The sequence below is a fragment of the Onychomys torridus genome, chromosome 11, assembly GCF_903995425.1.
Source record: "Onychomys torridus chromosome 11, mOncTor1.1, whole genome shotgun sequence".
Lineage (NCBI taxonomy): Eukaryota > Metazoa > Chordata > Mammalia > Rodentia > Cricetidae > Onychomys > Onychomys torridus.
The window spans coordinates 22659983-22672563 of NC_050453.1; the positions used below are offsets into that span (position 1 = coordinate 22659983).

The following is a 12581-nucleotide window of genomic DNA, read 5'->3' on the forward strand; positions in this document are numbered from 1 at the left end:
CGTGCTGTCTGTCACTATTCTATGTGGCCAAGGTAGCACAAAAACATTCAAAGACAGTATATAAATGATCAAGAATGTCAATAAACTTTTACAAAACCCAGGCAATTGGGCCTGTGATAGCTCACTATCAGTGGGTAGACATTGGCTAATAAGGGTGGAAGGAGAAAACTGACTCCATATAGTTAGTTGTCTCCTGACTTCCACATGTTCATGGCCTCACCCCATCAACTACACACACACACACACACACACACACACACACACACACACACACATTTTTTTAATTGGGAAACCACATTTGACTTATAGGCTGTAATCTGCTGACTCCTATGTAGCTGTCACATAACCTATACCAGATGTTGTGCTCTTCTTTTCAATATAGAAAACATCTGGCATAGCAGTGCTTTGGGAACTATGACTTGCTTTAGCTTGCAAGCTGTCCACTGTAATCCAGCCAGTTTTTACAAAAGCCAGAAAGACCTAAACCAAATGAGGGTCTGAGGCAGCCTTTAAGTGTGATCTAATCCTTGCCATTGCCCTCACAATCTAGCATTATCTTTATCTTGACAGAGGTGGCGATGCAGTTCCAGGATTTTCTGCTTGGTCTTTCTGCTAAATGCTGGGCATCTTCATTGGCAGGTCATACGAAGAGACACACATTTGGATATTGCTGAAATGATCAGAAGATAGAATCTGTAGATCTCCATTCCACTTATTCTGTATCCCTATCTCCCTAAAGGGGGAAGTCTGAGGAGACACTGCTGTGGTGCTTTGAATCTATGGATATCAAAGTTAACACAGACCTGTCATCTGTATGTGATTTTTAAAAAAGATTTATTTGTTTATTATGTACACAGAACAGGGCACCAGATCTCATTACAGATGGTTGTGAGCCACCACGTGGGTGCTGGGAATTGAACTCAGGACCTCTAGAAGAGCAGTCGGTGTTCTTAACCTCTGAGCCATCTCTCCAGCCCTGTATGTGATTTTTAATTTGTGTGTGTTATGAGTGTTATGCCTGTGTGTAGGTGGATCACATACATATAATGCCCACAGAACCCAGAAGGGGGGCATCAGATGCCCTGGAATTGGAGTTACACACAGTTGTGAGCCACCGTGTGGGTGTTGTGCAAGAGCAGCAAGTACCATCAGGCTACCTCTTGATCACAGTGATGGTTTATCTTGATGTTAATTTATTGGATCAGGAATCTGCCAAGAAACACACTGTGGGAAGGGCTGTGAGGGCGTTTTCTGTGAAGGACTAATTGAGAGGGGAAGGCCCTCTGCCAACCGGGAAGCACCTTCTAGCTGAAAGCATTGCTCGACTGCATGCCATGTTTTTTCTTTTCGAAACAGGGTTTCTCTGTGTAAACTGCCCTAACTGTCCTAAAACTGTCTCTGTAGATCCGCCTGGCTCTGCCTGCCGAGTGCTGGGATTACAGGTGTGCACCACCGCCTGGCTCTGCCTGCCGAGTGCTGGGATTACAGGTGCGCGCCACCGCCTGCCTCTGCCTTGATTCTTGTCCATATGTCTATCCCATTACTGTTGTTGCCATCAGAACTCAGCTCCTTTAGTGTCTCAATGTTTCTGCTCTCCAGAAACTTTCTAAGCAGGCCTTCAGCACCAGACTGGGGACTATGGAGGCATCTAGACTCCTTAACTGAACAAGCTCCTAGTTCTTAACCTCTCCATCAGGTTAACAGCCACTGCCGGACTACTTCTTCCATGTCGTGTAAAGACACCTAATAAGTTCGCTTTCCAAGTTGTAATACATTCATCCCATAGGTTCTGTTCCTCTAGAAAACCCTGATTAACACTGTATTCCACCTTCTTTGGGTGTTCTTTCCCCAGTGTGTTGGTAACTAAATGATCTTTCAATTGACAGTTTGTAACTCTGATGCTGAGCAAAACGTAGAACTTTTCTTTGACCTTGATTTTGAAGGTCTTGTTTCTATTTCTTGGTTGCCTGTCTGTCCTGCTCCTAAGACCACCTGCGCTCTATTAGCAATCTCCACTCAACGTGTTTCCCTTGTAGAAAAGCTGCCACTTGGCTTTTAACAGTGAAGTGCTGCCTTGGCTTTCCAGAGGAACATGAGTTTTTCAGTTCTATAGCAAGCACTACATGTCCACTTCCTGAATCCTTTTTGTTCATTTTTGTATTATCTGCCATGTCTACTTACTGTGGGACAGGGATGGAAGGAGGCTCAGTGGTTAAGAGCTGTCTGCTCTTTCAGAGAACCAGACTTCAGTTCCTAGCATCCATATCTGGTGGCTCACAACCACTCATAATTCAGTCCACATGTTCATGGCCTCACCCCATCAACTACACACACACACACACACACACACACACACACACACGCACGCACGCACGCACGCACGCACGCACGCACGCACGCACGCACACACACATACAGATTAATAATAAACCTTAAAAAGTTGGGGTTTTTTTTGTCAGATAGTTAATTTCTTTTTTAATGTGGGCCATTTTCTCCAAGCACCCCGAGCTTCCAGACAGCCAAGTTTTAACCTTGTGGGACCTTGAGAGCATGTTCTAGGGGCATAGGAAAAGGACATTATCATACATCTTGTATGGATTTGATTCTTGTTTCACGAAGCCATCTATCCAGTCACAAATTTGTTACCCAAACACACAGAATTTTGGGAGGGGAGTTCTTGTAAACTTTGAGAACAGCTTAAATACTTCACTAAAGTTATGCAATGGTTATTTTTAGTTTATCAAGAGAAGCAAGCTAGAAAAAGTGCTAGATAGCCATATTGTGACACATTTTCTGCTTAAGACCAAGTCTCCACAGGTAACACATGGGAAAGGACTTCAAGTATGTAAGTACACATTTGCCTAGGACCTATAAAGAGACTAAGGAAAGTCCAGAACAGCATTATTACCCCGGAGCTGGTTTTTTGTTTGTTTGTTTTTCTGAGACAGAGTTTCTCTGTGTAGCCCAGGCTGACCTCGAACTCACTGAGATCCTCCTGCTTCAGCCTCCCAAGCACTGGGATTAGAGTGCTGTGGTGTTGGCCTCCACCACCTGGCTGAAGCGGTTTTGTTTTAATCACTGTATCAACTTGTGACATTAGGTACCAGAAATACAGCGTCTAAAAATGTTAGCGTTTGATATTGCTGTGAAATTCTATTATATGACCAGTGGGCTTAACCTGTTAATGGAGTCTAGATGACTTATGTGTTTTCAAATTTGCATGACAGGTTGTATAGTCTCAGCTGAGTACCTGTCATGGGCAACGGATCCAAATATTGATGCCTGAGGACTAGATGTTTAAAGCCAAAAATCTCTGGTCCTTTACCACACATAATTTGAGGACTGCCCTAGGGCACCAGGTTTTATTCAGCTATAAGTCTCAGAGTAATTCAAGTAGTATTTAGGAAAAAGAAAGAAATGTCTTGGAAATAGCCATGGTGAACCATGCCATCACCACAAGAAGTAAGAATAAAGGACAGATAGCATGGCATTGAGCATAATTCCAAGGGCAGGCCATCCTTGTCAAGCTTGTGCAGAAAGTGTCAACAAATTATTGGCAATTCAGGCCCCATTCGTCATCACAAGTCAGCTTGTACTTTTTTCTTTTCTTAGCGCATGGAGGAGTCTCAAATCAGACCCTGAGTCTTCTGTCTGATGAGCTGTGGAGGCTGAATAGTCCCCACAGCCTGAGTTCAAGCACATTTCCTTTCACAGAACGTGTGGGATCTTTTTTGGAGGGAGTTTTAAGACAGGGTTTCTCTGTGTGACAGTCCTGGCTGTCCTTGAACTCACTGAGATCCGCCTGCCTCTGCCTCCCAAACACTGGAATTAAAGGTGCGTGCCACCACTACCCAGCTGAATGTGGGATCTTTAAGAGTGATTTTAACCCAGGAGGGGGAAATGATGTGTCATAAGCTCAAAGTGACTCAAATGATAAATGTGAATTTGTTCTTGCAAAAGTTATTTTCCAGAGTAGTGGATATGATCAAAATACATTGTACACATGTATAAAATTCCCAAAGAATAAATTAAAAATATATATTTAAAAAGTTATTTTCAAAAAAAAAAAAAAAGTTATTTTCCAAGTGAACCAAGATATCTAGGTGAGCTAAAAAGACTATCCATAAAATATATGGCGACCATGGTCCTTAGACCTACTGAGGTCAGTTTAAAACTAGGTAATTTAGAAAACATGTTAACAATATATCATTAACATTAATTATAATGTAAGAAGTTAAGACTGAAATACCAAGGAGATGATGACAGTATCCTTTTACCAAAGGAAGGGCAGCCTGAGCTGGAGGGCGGGGCCATGGTAGAGCTTAGCATAACATTATACAGAACTATCTCCTAACACTTCCCACTCTGCAGCTTACAGAAGCTCAGCAAGATTAGGAACAGACCTGGATGAAAAATAACCCACACATACGCTCAGAATATTTATTAGATACTGTCCCCTGGGGCTTGCAGGAAAAAAGACTCAGGCCACATCCCTTTCCCAAGCACCTTCCTGAACTAAGGATTCTACGGAATCTGATGTCCCAAGTAAGCCAGAATGTATCTGGGTAGAATGGCCATTTATTTACCAGATCTGACACTACAGTTATGTGTTGGCCAGGGAAGGGAAGGGTCCAGGGAGAATGGTAGAGGTACTAGATGGAAGGAAACAAGATTGGCCTTCATCAATCACAACATTGGTTCAGAGGGGCTGGAATAAATAAGAGTCTAAAAAGAGAGGGAAGAAGACAGCCAGGGGGCAAAGGAAGGTCAAGAGCTGGGTTCACCTAAATCACAGAGTTGAAGAAAGAACCAGGGTAGCAACGTGAGTTGTCAGGAGGAAACAAGAATTAAGAATGCAGCACCTAGGGCCAGGAAAAGCCAGGGCTTCTCTTCCAACTTGACCACAGGTAAGTGCAAAGTTCCTTTCCCTTCAGAGTTCAAAATGAAGGGAAGGAGATGTGGTGACAAACGTCCAGCCCCAGGGCAGGCTCCATTTCTCCTCACTCCCAGAGGCCCTGCCTAATGGAAACACAAAGTCTAAGGACTCAGCTCCTGCTCCCCAGCTCCAAGGCAGGGAGCAGAAACAAGGCACGAAGTCCCTGGGAATCAAGGGGGCATGAGTACAGTCATATATAACATTACTTTTGGGAGCGGGAAGAAGTGAAATGCCCCAAAAGGGATGCCTTCCTCCACCTGGCAATGAATTGGCCTGTTTCTAACAGCAGAGCGCATGATGGAGTACGGCTCATAGAAATGGCCTACAGAACAGATCCTCAGCTGGTATGGCACAGTCTTGAATGGGATGTAGAGAGTGGGGGGCAGCTGGCTCCCAGAGACGATACTCCTGACTCAGTTCCCAGTGGTTCTGCTGACTCCAGATGCTCCCCATGGCTGGGACTCAGGGAGGAAAAACGTGTTGTGTTTCACATGATCAGACACTGTTCGCCATTGGCACCTGGTGGGCCCGACAGATTGAGGGTATCCAGGTCAAAGTTGAGGCCAGGAGGCTGAGAAGAGATGAAGGGGCTAAGAAAACCACTCATATTTCCGGTCAGAGCTTCTGAAGGTCCATCCCTAGCAGCCACAGTGATCACCTTATGTGGATTAACTAGGGATTACTGGAGTCTGCAGACTGGGAACTGGGTTAAAATGTAGAAGACATACTCACCATCTCCCCAGCCAGCTCTTTTGGAGGATGGCCCAAGTCCTGTAACTAGAAAATAAAAAGGATATGCGATCATAAAAATAAAAATCACAGAAAACATCACAAAAAGCAACCAAAGGAATGTGACTAGCGATGTGTTCCCTCCACCCAGGCTTGGTCGTGTGGCACACTGTCCACCCAGGCTTGGTCGTGCAGCACACTGTCCAGACACCTCCGTTCAGCCAGCGTGGACAGCTCCAGCAGGAAGACAGTGAAAGGAGGGCTTACCTGCTGCATGAGGTCTAGCACCGTCTCAAAACGAGCCCTGTGAGTAGCCTCACTGTCCGTGGGTGTCTCTGCCTCAAACTGCTCACATATTTTGCCCATAACAATGTGCTGCTCCTGATATTTTTCGAACTGCTCTGGAGGAATAGATTCCTGGTGACTCTGCAACCATTCTGGATACTAAGGAAAGAAGGAATGGGTGGGAAAGAATTAAGTGAACAAGGAGAGAAAGGGACTTAAAATGTGAAGAGCATGAAGAGGAAAAAAAGGCTACATAAGCAAGTTCATTGTGAAAAGGACAAAGTACTGTTGACTCCAACAGACCATCTGGATATACTGGTATTTATGGCACCTGCAGATCAGTAAACTATGTGAAAAGCAAGAAAGCCATCTTTTCAGGCTCTCAGGATTGTTCTAGTTTGATTTCTGTTGCTATGACAAAACATCAAAAAACAACTTGGGGAGGAAAGGGTTTATTTCATCTGATACTTCCAAGTAACAGTCCATCACTGAGGGTAGGAACTCAAGCAGAGACTATGGAGGAACACTGCCTACTGGCTTACTTTGTTGCGGTTTTTTTTTTTTTTTTTGGTTTCTTATATTGTCTAGGCCCATCTGCCTAGAGAGGGTGCTACCCACAATGGGCTATGCCCTTCCAACACCAACCATCAATCAAGACAGTTCCTCATACACATGGCCATAGTCCAATCTGATCTAGGCAATCCCCCAACTGAGACCCCCCCCTCAAATGACTCTGGGCTATGTAAACTTGACAGCTGCAGCTAACTAAGACATGGGTCACATACGATCTCTGTTGAACATTTTTGTTCTCTGTAATTTTTTTAGATTTATTTATTTTTATTTTGTGTGTATTAGTGTTTTGCCTGAATGTATGTATGTGCATACCTGGTGAACCTGAAGGTCCGAAAGAGGTGTCAGATCCCCTAGAAATGGGAGTTATGGATGGTTATGAGCTACCATGTTGATGCTGGGAACCAAACCTAGGTCCTCTGCAAGAGCAGCAAGTGCTCTTTAATAAGCCCCTCTGTTTTTTTTTTTTTAAAGATTTATTTATTTATTATGTACATAGAACAGCGCACCAGATCTCATTACAGATGGTTGTGAGCCACCATGTGGTTGTTTTTTTTCATAATTTTTAAAAATTCTATTAATTTTTTTATATGTATGTTTTGCCTGCATCTATGTCTTTGCACCATGTGTGTGTCTGGTGCTCTAGGAAGCTGGAAGAGGGCACTGAATCCCCTGGAACTGGAGCCACTGACCATTGTGAGCTGCCATGTGGGTGCTACGAATTGAACACAGGTCCTCCAGAAGAGAAGCCAGTGATCTTAACTGCTGAATCTCTCTCCATTCCTGTGGTTTTTTGTTTTGTTTTGTTCTGAGCTAAGGGCTGAACCCAAGTGCTCTACCACTGAGCTAAATCCCCAACCCCCATTCCTGTGTTTTTAAACTTAAAAATATAAAAACCAGGGCTAGGGAGATGGCTTGGTAGTGAAGGGTACACACTGCTCTTGCAGAGGACCCCAGTTCAAGTTCAACCGCCAGCACTCACGTTAGGTGGCTCACTGCTGGTTGTAACTCTAGTTTCAGGGTGGTCTGGTGCCTGTAGCCTCCATGGCACCTGAACACTACTCACTCACTCTCACTCTCTCTCTTACACACACACACACACACACACACACACACACACACACCCCTAATTAAAAAGTAGTAGTAAAAATAAAATTTTAAAACAATGTAAACAGCCGGGCGGTGGTGGCGCACGCCTTTAATCCCCGCACTCGGGAGGCAGAGGCAGGCGGATCTCTGTGCATTCGAGGCCAGCCTGGTCTACAGAGCGAGCTCCAGGAAACAGGAAAGGCGCAAAGCTACACAGGGATACACTGCCTCAAAGAAACAAAAAAGCAAAACAAAACAGCAAAACAACAAAACAGAAAACAAGGTAAACAATACTCTTAGCCTGAGAGTTGGACTTAGACTTTACAAACACTGGTCTGCAGACTCCTCTCTTCCCACTCAGGCATATGTTGCCCTGTGATGCTGAGGAGCTTCTCTTTCTTTACTTCATTTCTCTGGTGAAACAATAAGATTCTTAAAGCAAGAACTATCACTTAACCTACTCTCAAACTGTTTATAACACCACTGCAAAACCCTGTGAGTTCTTACTAGAAATACAAGAAGGAATGTATCAGTCAACTCAAGAGTCTTGCACTAAAGAGAAAACTAAAGCTGAAGAATTTCCCTTCTAGCTCAGACAGTCCTGGTGTGAACAAATGATCAGATCACCTATGTACCTTTATTCTCTCAATAACAACTTCTACCTTCAACAAAAAAATGTACTTGTACACTCAAATTACCTTTTTACTATGCATAGTCTGAGCAAAGTGCCCACAAGTTGATATAATGAAGCAAGGCAAAAGAACAGAGAGAAAATTCACAAACCTTTTCCGTGATCTCCTTCAGGGATGGGTAAAGTACATCCTTAGACAGTAGGTTCTGCATGATACTCTGCATGATGGGGAGAATGTTCCCTTCCGCATCCCCTTCATCCATGCCCAGCCCTTCCATGGCTTTGGTCAGCTCCTCTTCAGACATGCCTGAGTTCTAGACAAGATAAAAGAGAGGCGAACTGGTTACACTACCTTTCCTGGAATGCTTATCACACTTTCAGGTGGAAAGAACTAGCTAGATGTGCCTGTAACAAAAATCAAGGCGAGGTCAGATTTGGGGAGACCCCCTAGAGCATCTACTTTGTGAGACTGCTCAGGATGCATCTGGGAGTGGACCCCTACTCCTTTCCCTTTACCTGAAGGTCAGTGGCATTTTTGGCTAGCCCACTTAACGTCTCCTTTAGGCAAGAAGTAAATTCTTGTTGAGAGTTTGCATCACTCCCTAGGAGAGATGAAAAGAACCAAGATTACCTAGGATTTTAACTGTCAGCTTGTCTAGACTGACCTACTTACCAGCCTGGATAGAAAACATTTACTAGCAAACTACCTACCACTTCGAAATCTTAACCACTCTTTGGCCATCTTCATGGTCATGCCATAAATCTGTATAGGTAATGTGTTAAATGTTCTGCATGGTAACACTGTCCTATTTATTTATTTACTTTTGAGACAAGGTCTCACTATGTAGTTCTAGCTGTTCTAGAACTCACTCTGTAGACCAGGCTGGCCTCGAACTCACAGAGCTCCATCTGCCTCTGCCTCCCAAGGGTTAAAGGAATACACTATTATACCTGGCTGGAATAATCTTTTTTTTTTTATTGCTTTCCAAAATATCTTTACCTTTTCTTTCAGCAAGCAAGACTCCCAGACCTGTTTCTCTTGCCCTGTCCCAGTGACACTATAACTGTTATCAACTTTACAACCCCAGCACCGCCAAGCAATAGAGAGGTCTGTGCAGTAGTTCTGGGGGACCCCTCACCCACTCTCCCAGCCGCCTCTGAGAGCCTTTGGAACTGCTCCACCAGGTGGGGCTCTTCTTCAGCCAGCTCCTTCATTGCCTTCTCGAACTCCGCTGTGGCTTGGGAGGCCAGCTCACTGTCAAACAGTTCCTGGAAAAACTTCTCTTGGGAGGCGAAGAGGGCATCCTGCAGGGCAGAGGTGGACAAAATTCACCTCTTACAGAACCACCCCGAGTCTAGCCTCCTGAAGGAGCTCAGGGAGTCGTTTTGGGCCCCTCCATTTAACACTCTATCTGCCTCTTCTCAGGGGGTAGCAAGCAAAGGATCTGGCCACTGATGAATAACAGGAGGGAGCATACAAATCCAATCACTTAAAACTGCTCTTTTCTCAAGACTCTACCTTTTCAGCCCTCAGTACAACCCCAGGTCCTTGTTTCACAGGAACTGAGGCCTGAAAGAACACTCAGCAGTGTGAGGCAAAGGCATCCTCCCACCCACCCTTCTGGCCCACAGGGGCCTGCACCACCCCTGCTCTGAGCTGCATGTCCATCCCCCCCTCCCTTAAGGGGGTGGGATTTATACTTTGGCAGTGTCTCCTGGCGATCTCTTCTGGGGCCCTGAAGCATCTGGGGCCGAGGTGGTAGGAGGGGGTGCTGGGGCGGGTTTGGCTTTATCGAAATCATCAAGAGCACCTTTGGGAACAAGAGACATGGTGGGTATGTTGGGGATGAATGAGGCTAGAAAACTGTGATTCTGAGCAAACGATCAGGAGAATAATCATATAACATGCCAGATCTCCTGAACTCCTTTCTCTCTTCTTGGTGTCTCTCTTGCCTTGCCCACTGATCAACAGGCTTCCCACCTTCCTTGGGAATCACCTAATTTATTGTGACCAATTGGTAAGAAAACCCTTTACATAGAACCAGTGTTCATCCCAGAACTAGGAGGAAAGGATTAAATAAGCTGTGCAGAAAATTTCTTTCAACATTTTAGAAATATTTATTGAGTGCCTAATATGCCAGATACAGAATTGATTGCTTGTGAAGAATGACACATGAATAAACCTGTTAGGCAAGTAAAATTATTCAGAAACCCAAAAACTAGAGGAAATGCCTAATGGGTAGAATATCAGAGTGAACTGTGTGGTCAAGTCGCAGAGAAATCTTTATATGCATACTATAAGATTCCCTAAAAAATCCCACAGAGTTACCTAACATGAATAGAGGGGACAGACAGGACTTATTTCTTTGAACTCACTCTGAGGCCCTAAAGGCAATAACCTCTTGTAAGAAAGCACAGGATATTCCACCCAACTTTCCATGGGCCTTAATACAAACTCCACTCACTCATTCTACAGGAGGGTATTAAACGCTTGAATTATGTTCCAATTTAGTTGTCCCTCAGCAGGCACCTACAGCTCCCCTTGGCCTTACATGCAGTAACCCTGGGCCAATTGAGTCACTTGGCATGCCTCACTAAATCTGTTCATTTTCTGCCTGCCTACTTCACTATGACTGAGCAACAGATAAAAGGTTCACCTTTGCCCTGAAAAGCCTGTGTTGTCAGCATCTCTCTGCTTGCCAGATCTAGGGAAAGGGCACGGGCCTCACTCTGGGCAGGAAACCAGAGAGGAGGGCAAGAGCGAGAAAGACAGGAACATCACCATCATTTCAAGAAGATGAAATGTTTTCCCCTGGGACTGGCATCCAAAGGATGAAAAAGGTTGTCAGGCATGGTGGTGCCATGCTGCATGGGGAGGCAGGAGCAGGAAAATCACAAGCCCAAGGCCATCCTTGAGTATGAGGCTTAGCCTAGACTACACGAGACAGTCTTTCAAAACAATAATTTTAGAAGTCGTTTCCTTGAACTACTGACACGAAAGAATTAAGGGCCCGGTAAAGAATGAGGAAAGATTGCGAGGTAAAGGAGTTAAGAAAGATATGATCATGGACATAGGGGGCCCTGGAGTTAAAAAAGGTTATTTTGTTCTGTGGATGCTGCTGACGGGAGAGGAGATTTCAATAATTTACTAAAGCTGGTCCTGGAGGCTCCAGCCTGTAATCTCAGCACTCCCAGAGGCTAAGGCAGGAAGACTGTCGCGAGTTCAAGGCCAGCCTGTGCCACAGGCTGAGCTACTGCCTCAAAAACAACACGACAGTCTAAAGCAAGAGAAGTTTGGGGCGGGGAGGAGGGTTCATGAAACATCTCGTTAGTTAGTCTTCCCCTCCGCAGTAAGCCTGGCGGTCTGGACTGATCAGTGACCAAGGTGAACACCCAGCTCCCGGTCGAACTCAGACCACCTCCCCCGCCAACCATTAGAGAGTCTCCCGCTCCGCCCCCAAATCTCAAGTTCATTTAACCCCCAATGGATCCTCGCCCCCGACCCCTCCAGCCTTTCCCATCATGGGCTCTTACTTTCCAGAAGCTCCTCCAGTTCCCGGTCCGCTTCGACCCCAACATCGCAACCTTCCGCAGCGGCCGCCATCTTGCTGCCTCCGACTTGCCGTAGGAGGTGGAACCACTGGCGCCACCGCATGCCCCGCCCCAACCCCGCCCCCACGACTTGGGCAGCCAATGATATCGTTCTACTGTGCAGGACCGCCATTTTTAAAGGGACAGGAAACGTGGGTTTTGTTGTTTTTGTTTTTCTTCTGGGAATCAGCCTAGGTTCTTGCACGTACTAAGCAAGCACTGCACCCCTGGAGCTACACAGCCACAGCAGTTACTAGATAGGTTGCGCAGGCTGGTCTAGAAATCGGGCTCCTCCCTTCTCCATTTCCCAAATGCTTGACTCACCAGGCTCTGCTTGATGTGGGGGCCAGGGTTGAGGGCAGAAGAGGTGAGAGGATTTATTTGCTTTCGTTTTTTGTTTGTTTACTTTCCCTTTCATTTGAAACTTTTAGTCTGGAGAGGTTTCGTTTTCAGTCAAATTCTTCTAATCCTACTGCCTCCACCTTCCAAGGGCAGAGAGTACATCTCAAGGTTCAGCTAAATCCGGAGCTATAAAACTTCTCCTGGTGATGTGCTTTTTTTTTTTTTTTTTTTTTTTTTTTTTAAGGCTGAGACAATATTGCCAAATTGAGGCAATCTTGGTTTCATCCCCAGAACCTACATGGTAGGAGAGACTTCTACCATGTACTGAATGAACTCTGACTGCCACATGGACTCCTAGACACATACACAAAACAGATGAACAAAATAAAGATTACCAAGTCTATTTTC

The 12581-nt window shown here is 45.1% G+C and overlaps 1 protein-coding gene across 2 annotated transcripts; it reads right to left on the reverse strand.

Moving 5' to 3' along the window:
* Positions 1 to 258: 258 nt before the first annotated feature.
* Pex19 (peroxisomal biogenesis factor 19) lies at positions 259 to 11863 on the reverse strand. 2 transcript variants are annotated; one of them, XM_036202501.1, is made up of 8 exons: positions 11775 to 11863; positions 9942 to 10051; positions 9380 to 9545; positions 8757 to 8842; positions 8393 to 8554; positions 5933 to 6109; positions 5669 to 5713; positions 259 to 670 (listed from the first exon to the last, which is right to left on the reverse strand). In XM_036202501.1, the coding sequence occupies exons 1-8, from the start codon at positions 11842 to 11844 to the stop codon at positions 641 to 643; spliced, it is 846 nt and encodes a 281-aa protein (XP_036058394.1). In that variant the 5' UTR covers positions 11845 to 11863; the 3' UTR covers positions 259 to 640. The 2 variants fall into 2 exon arrangements, with proteins under 2 accessions (XP_036058394.1, XP_036058392.1); XM_036202499.1 differs by lacking the exon at positions 259 to 670 and adding an exon at positions 4427 to 5507.
* Positions 11864 to 12581: the final 718 nt, after the last annotated feature.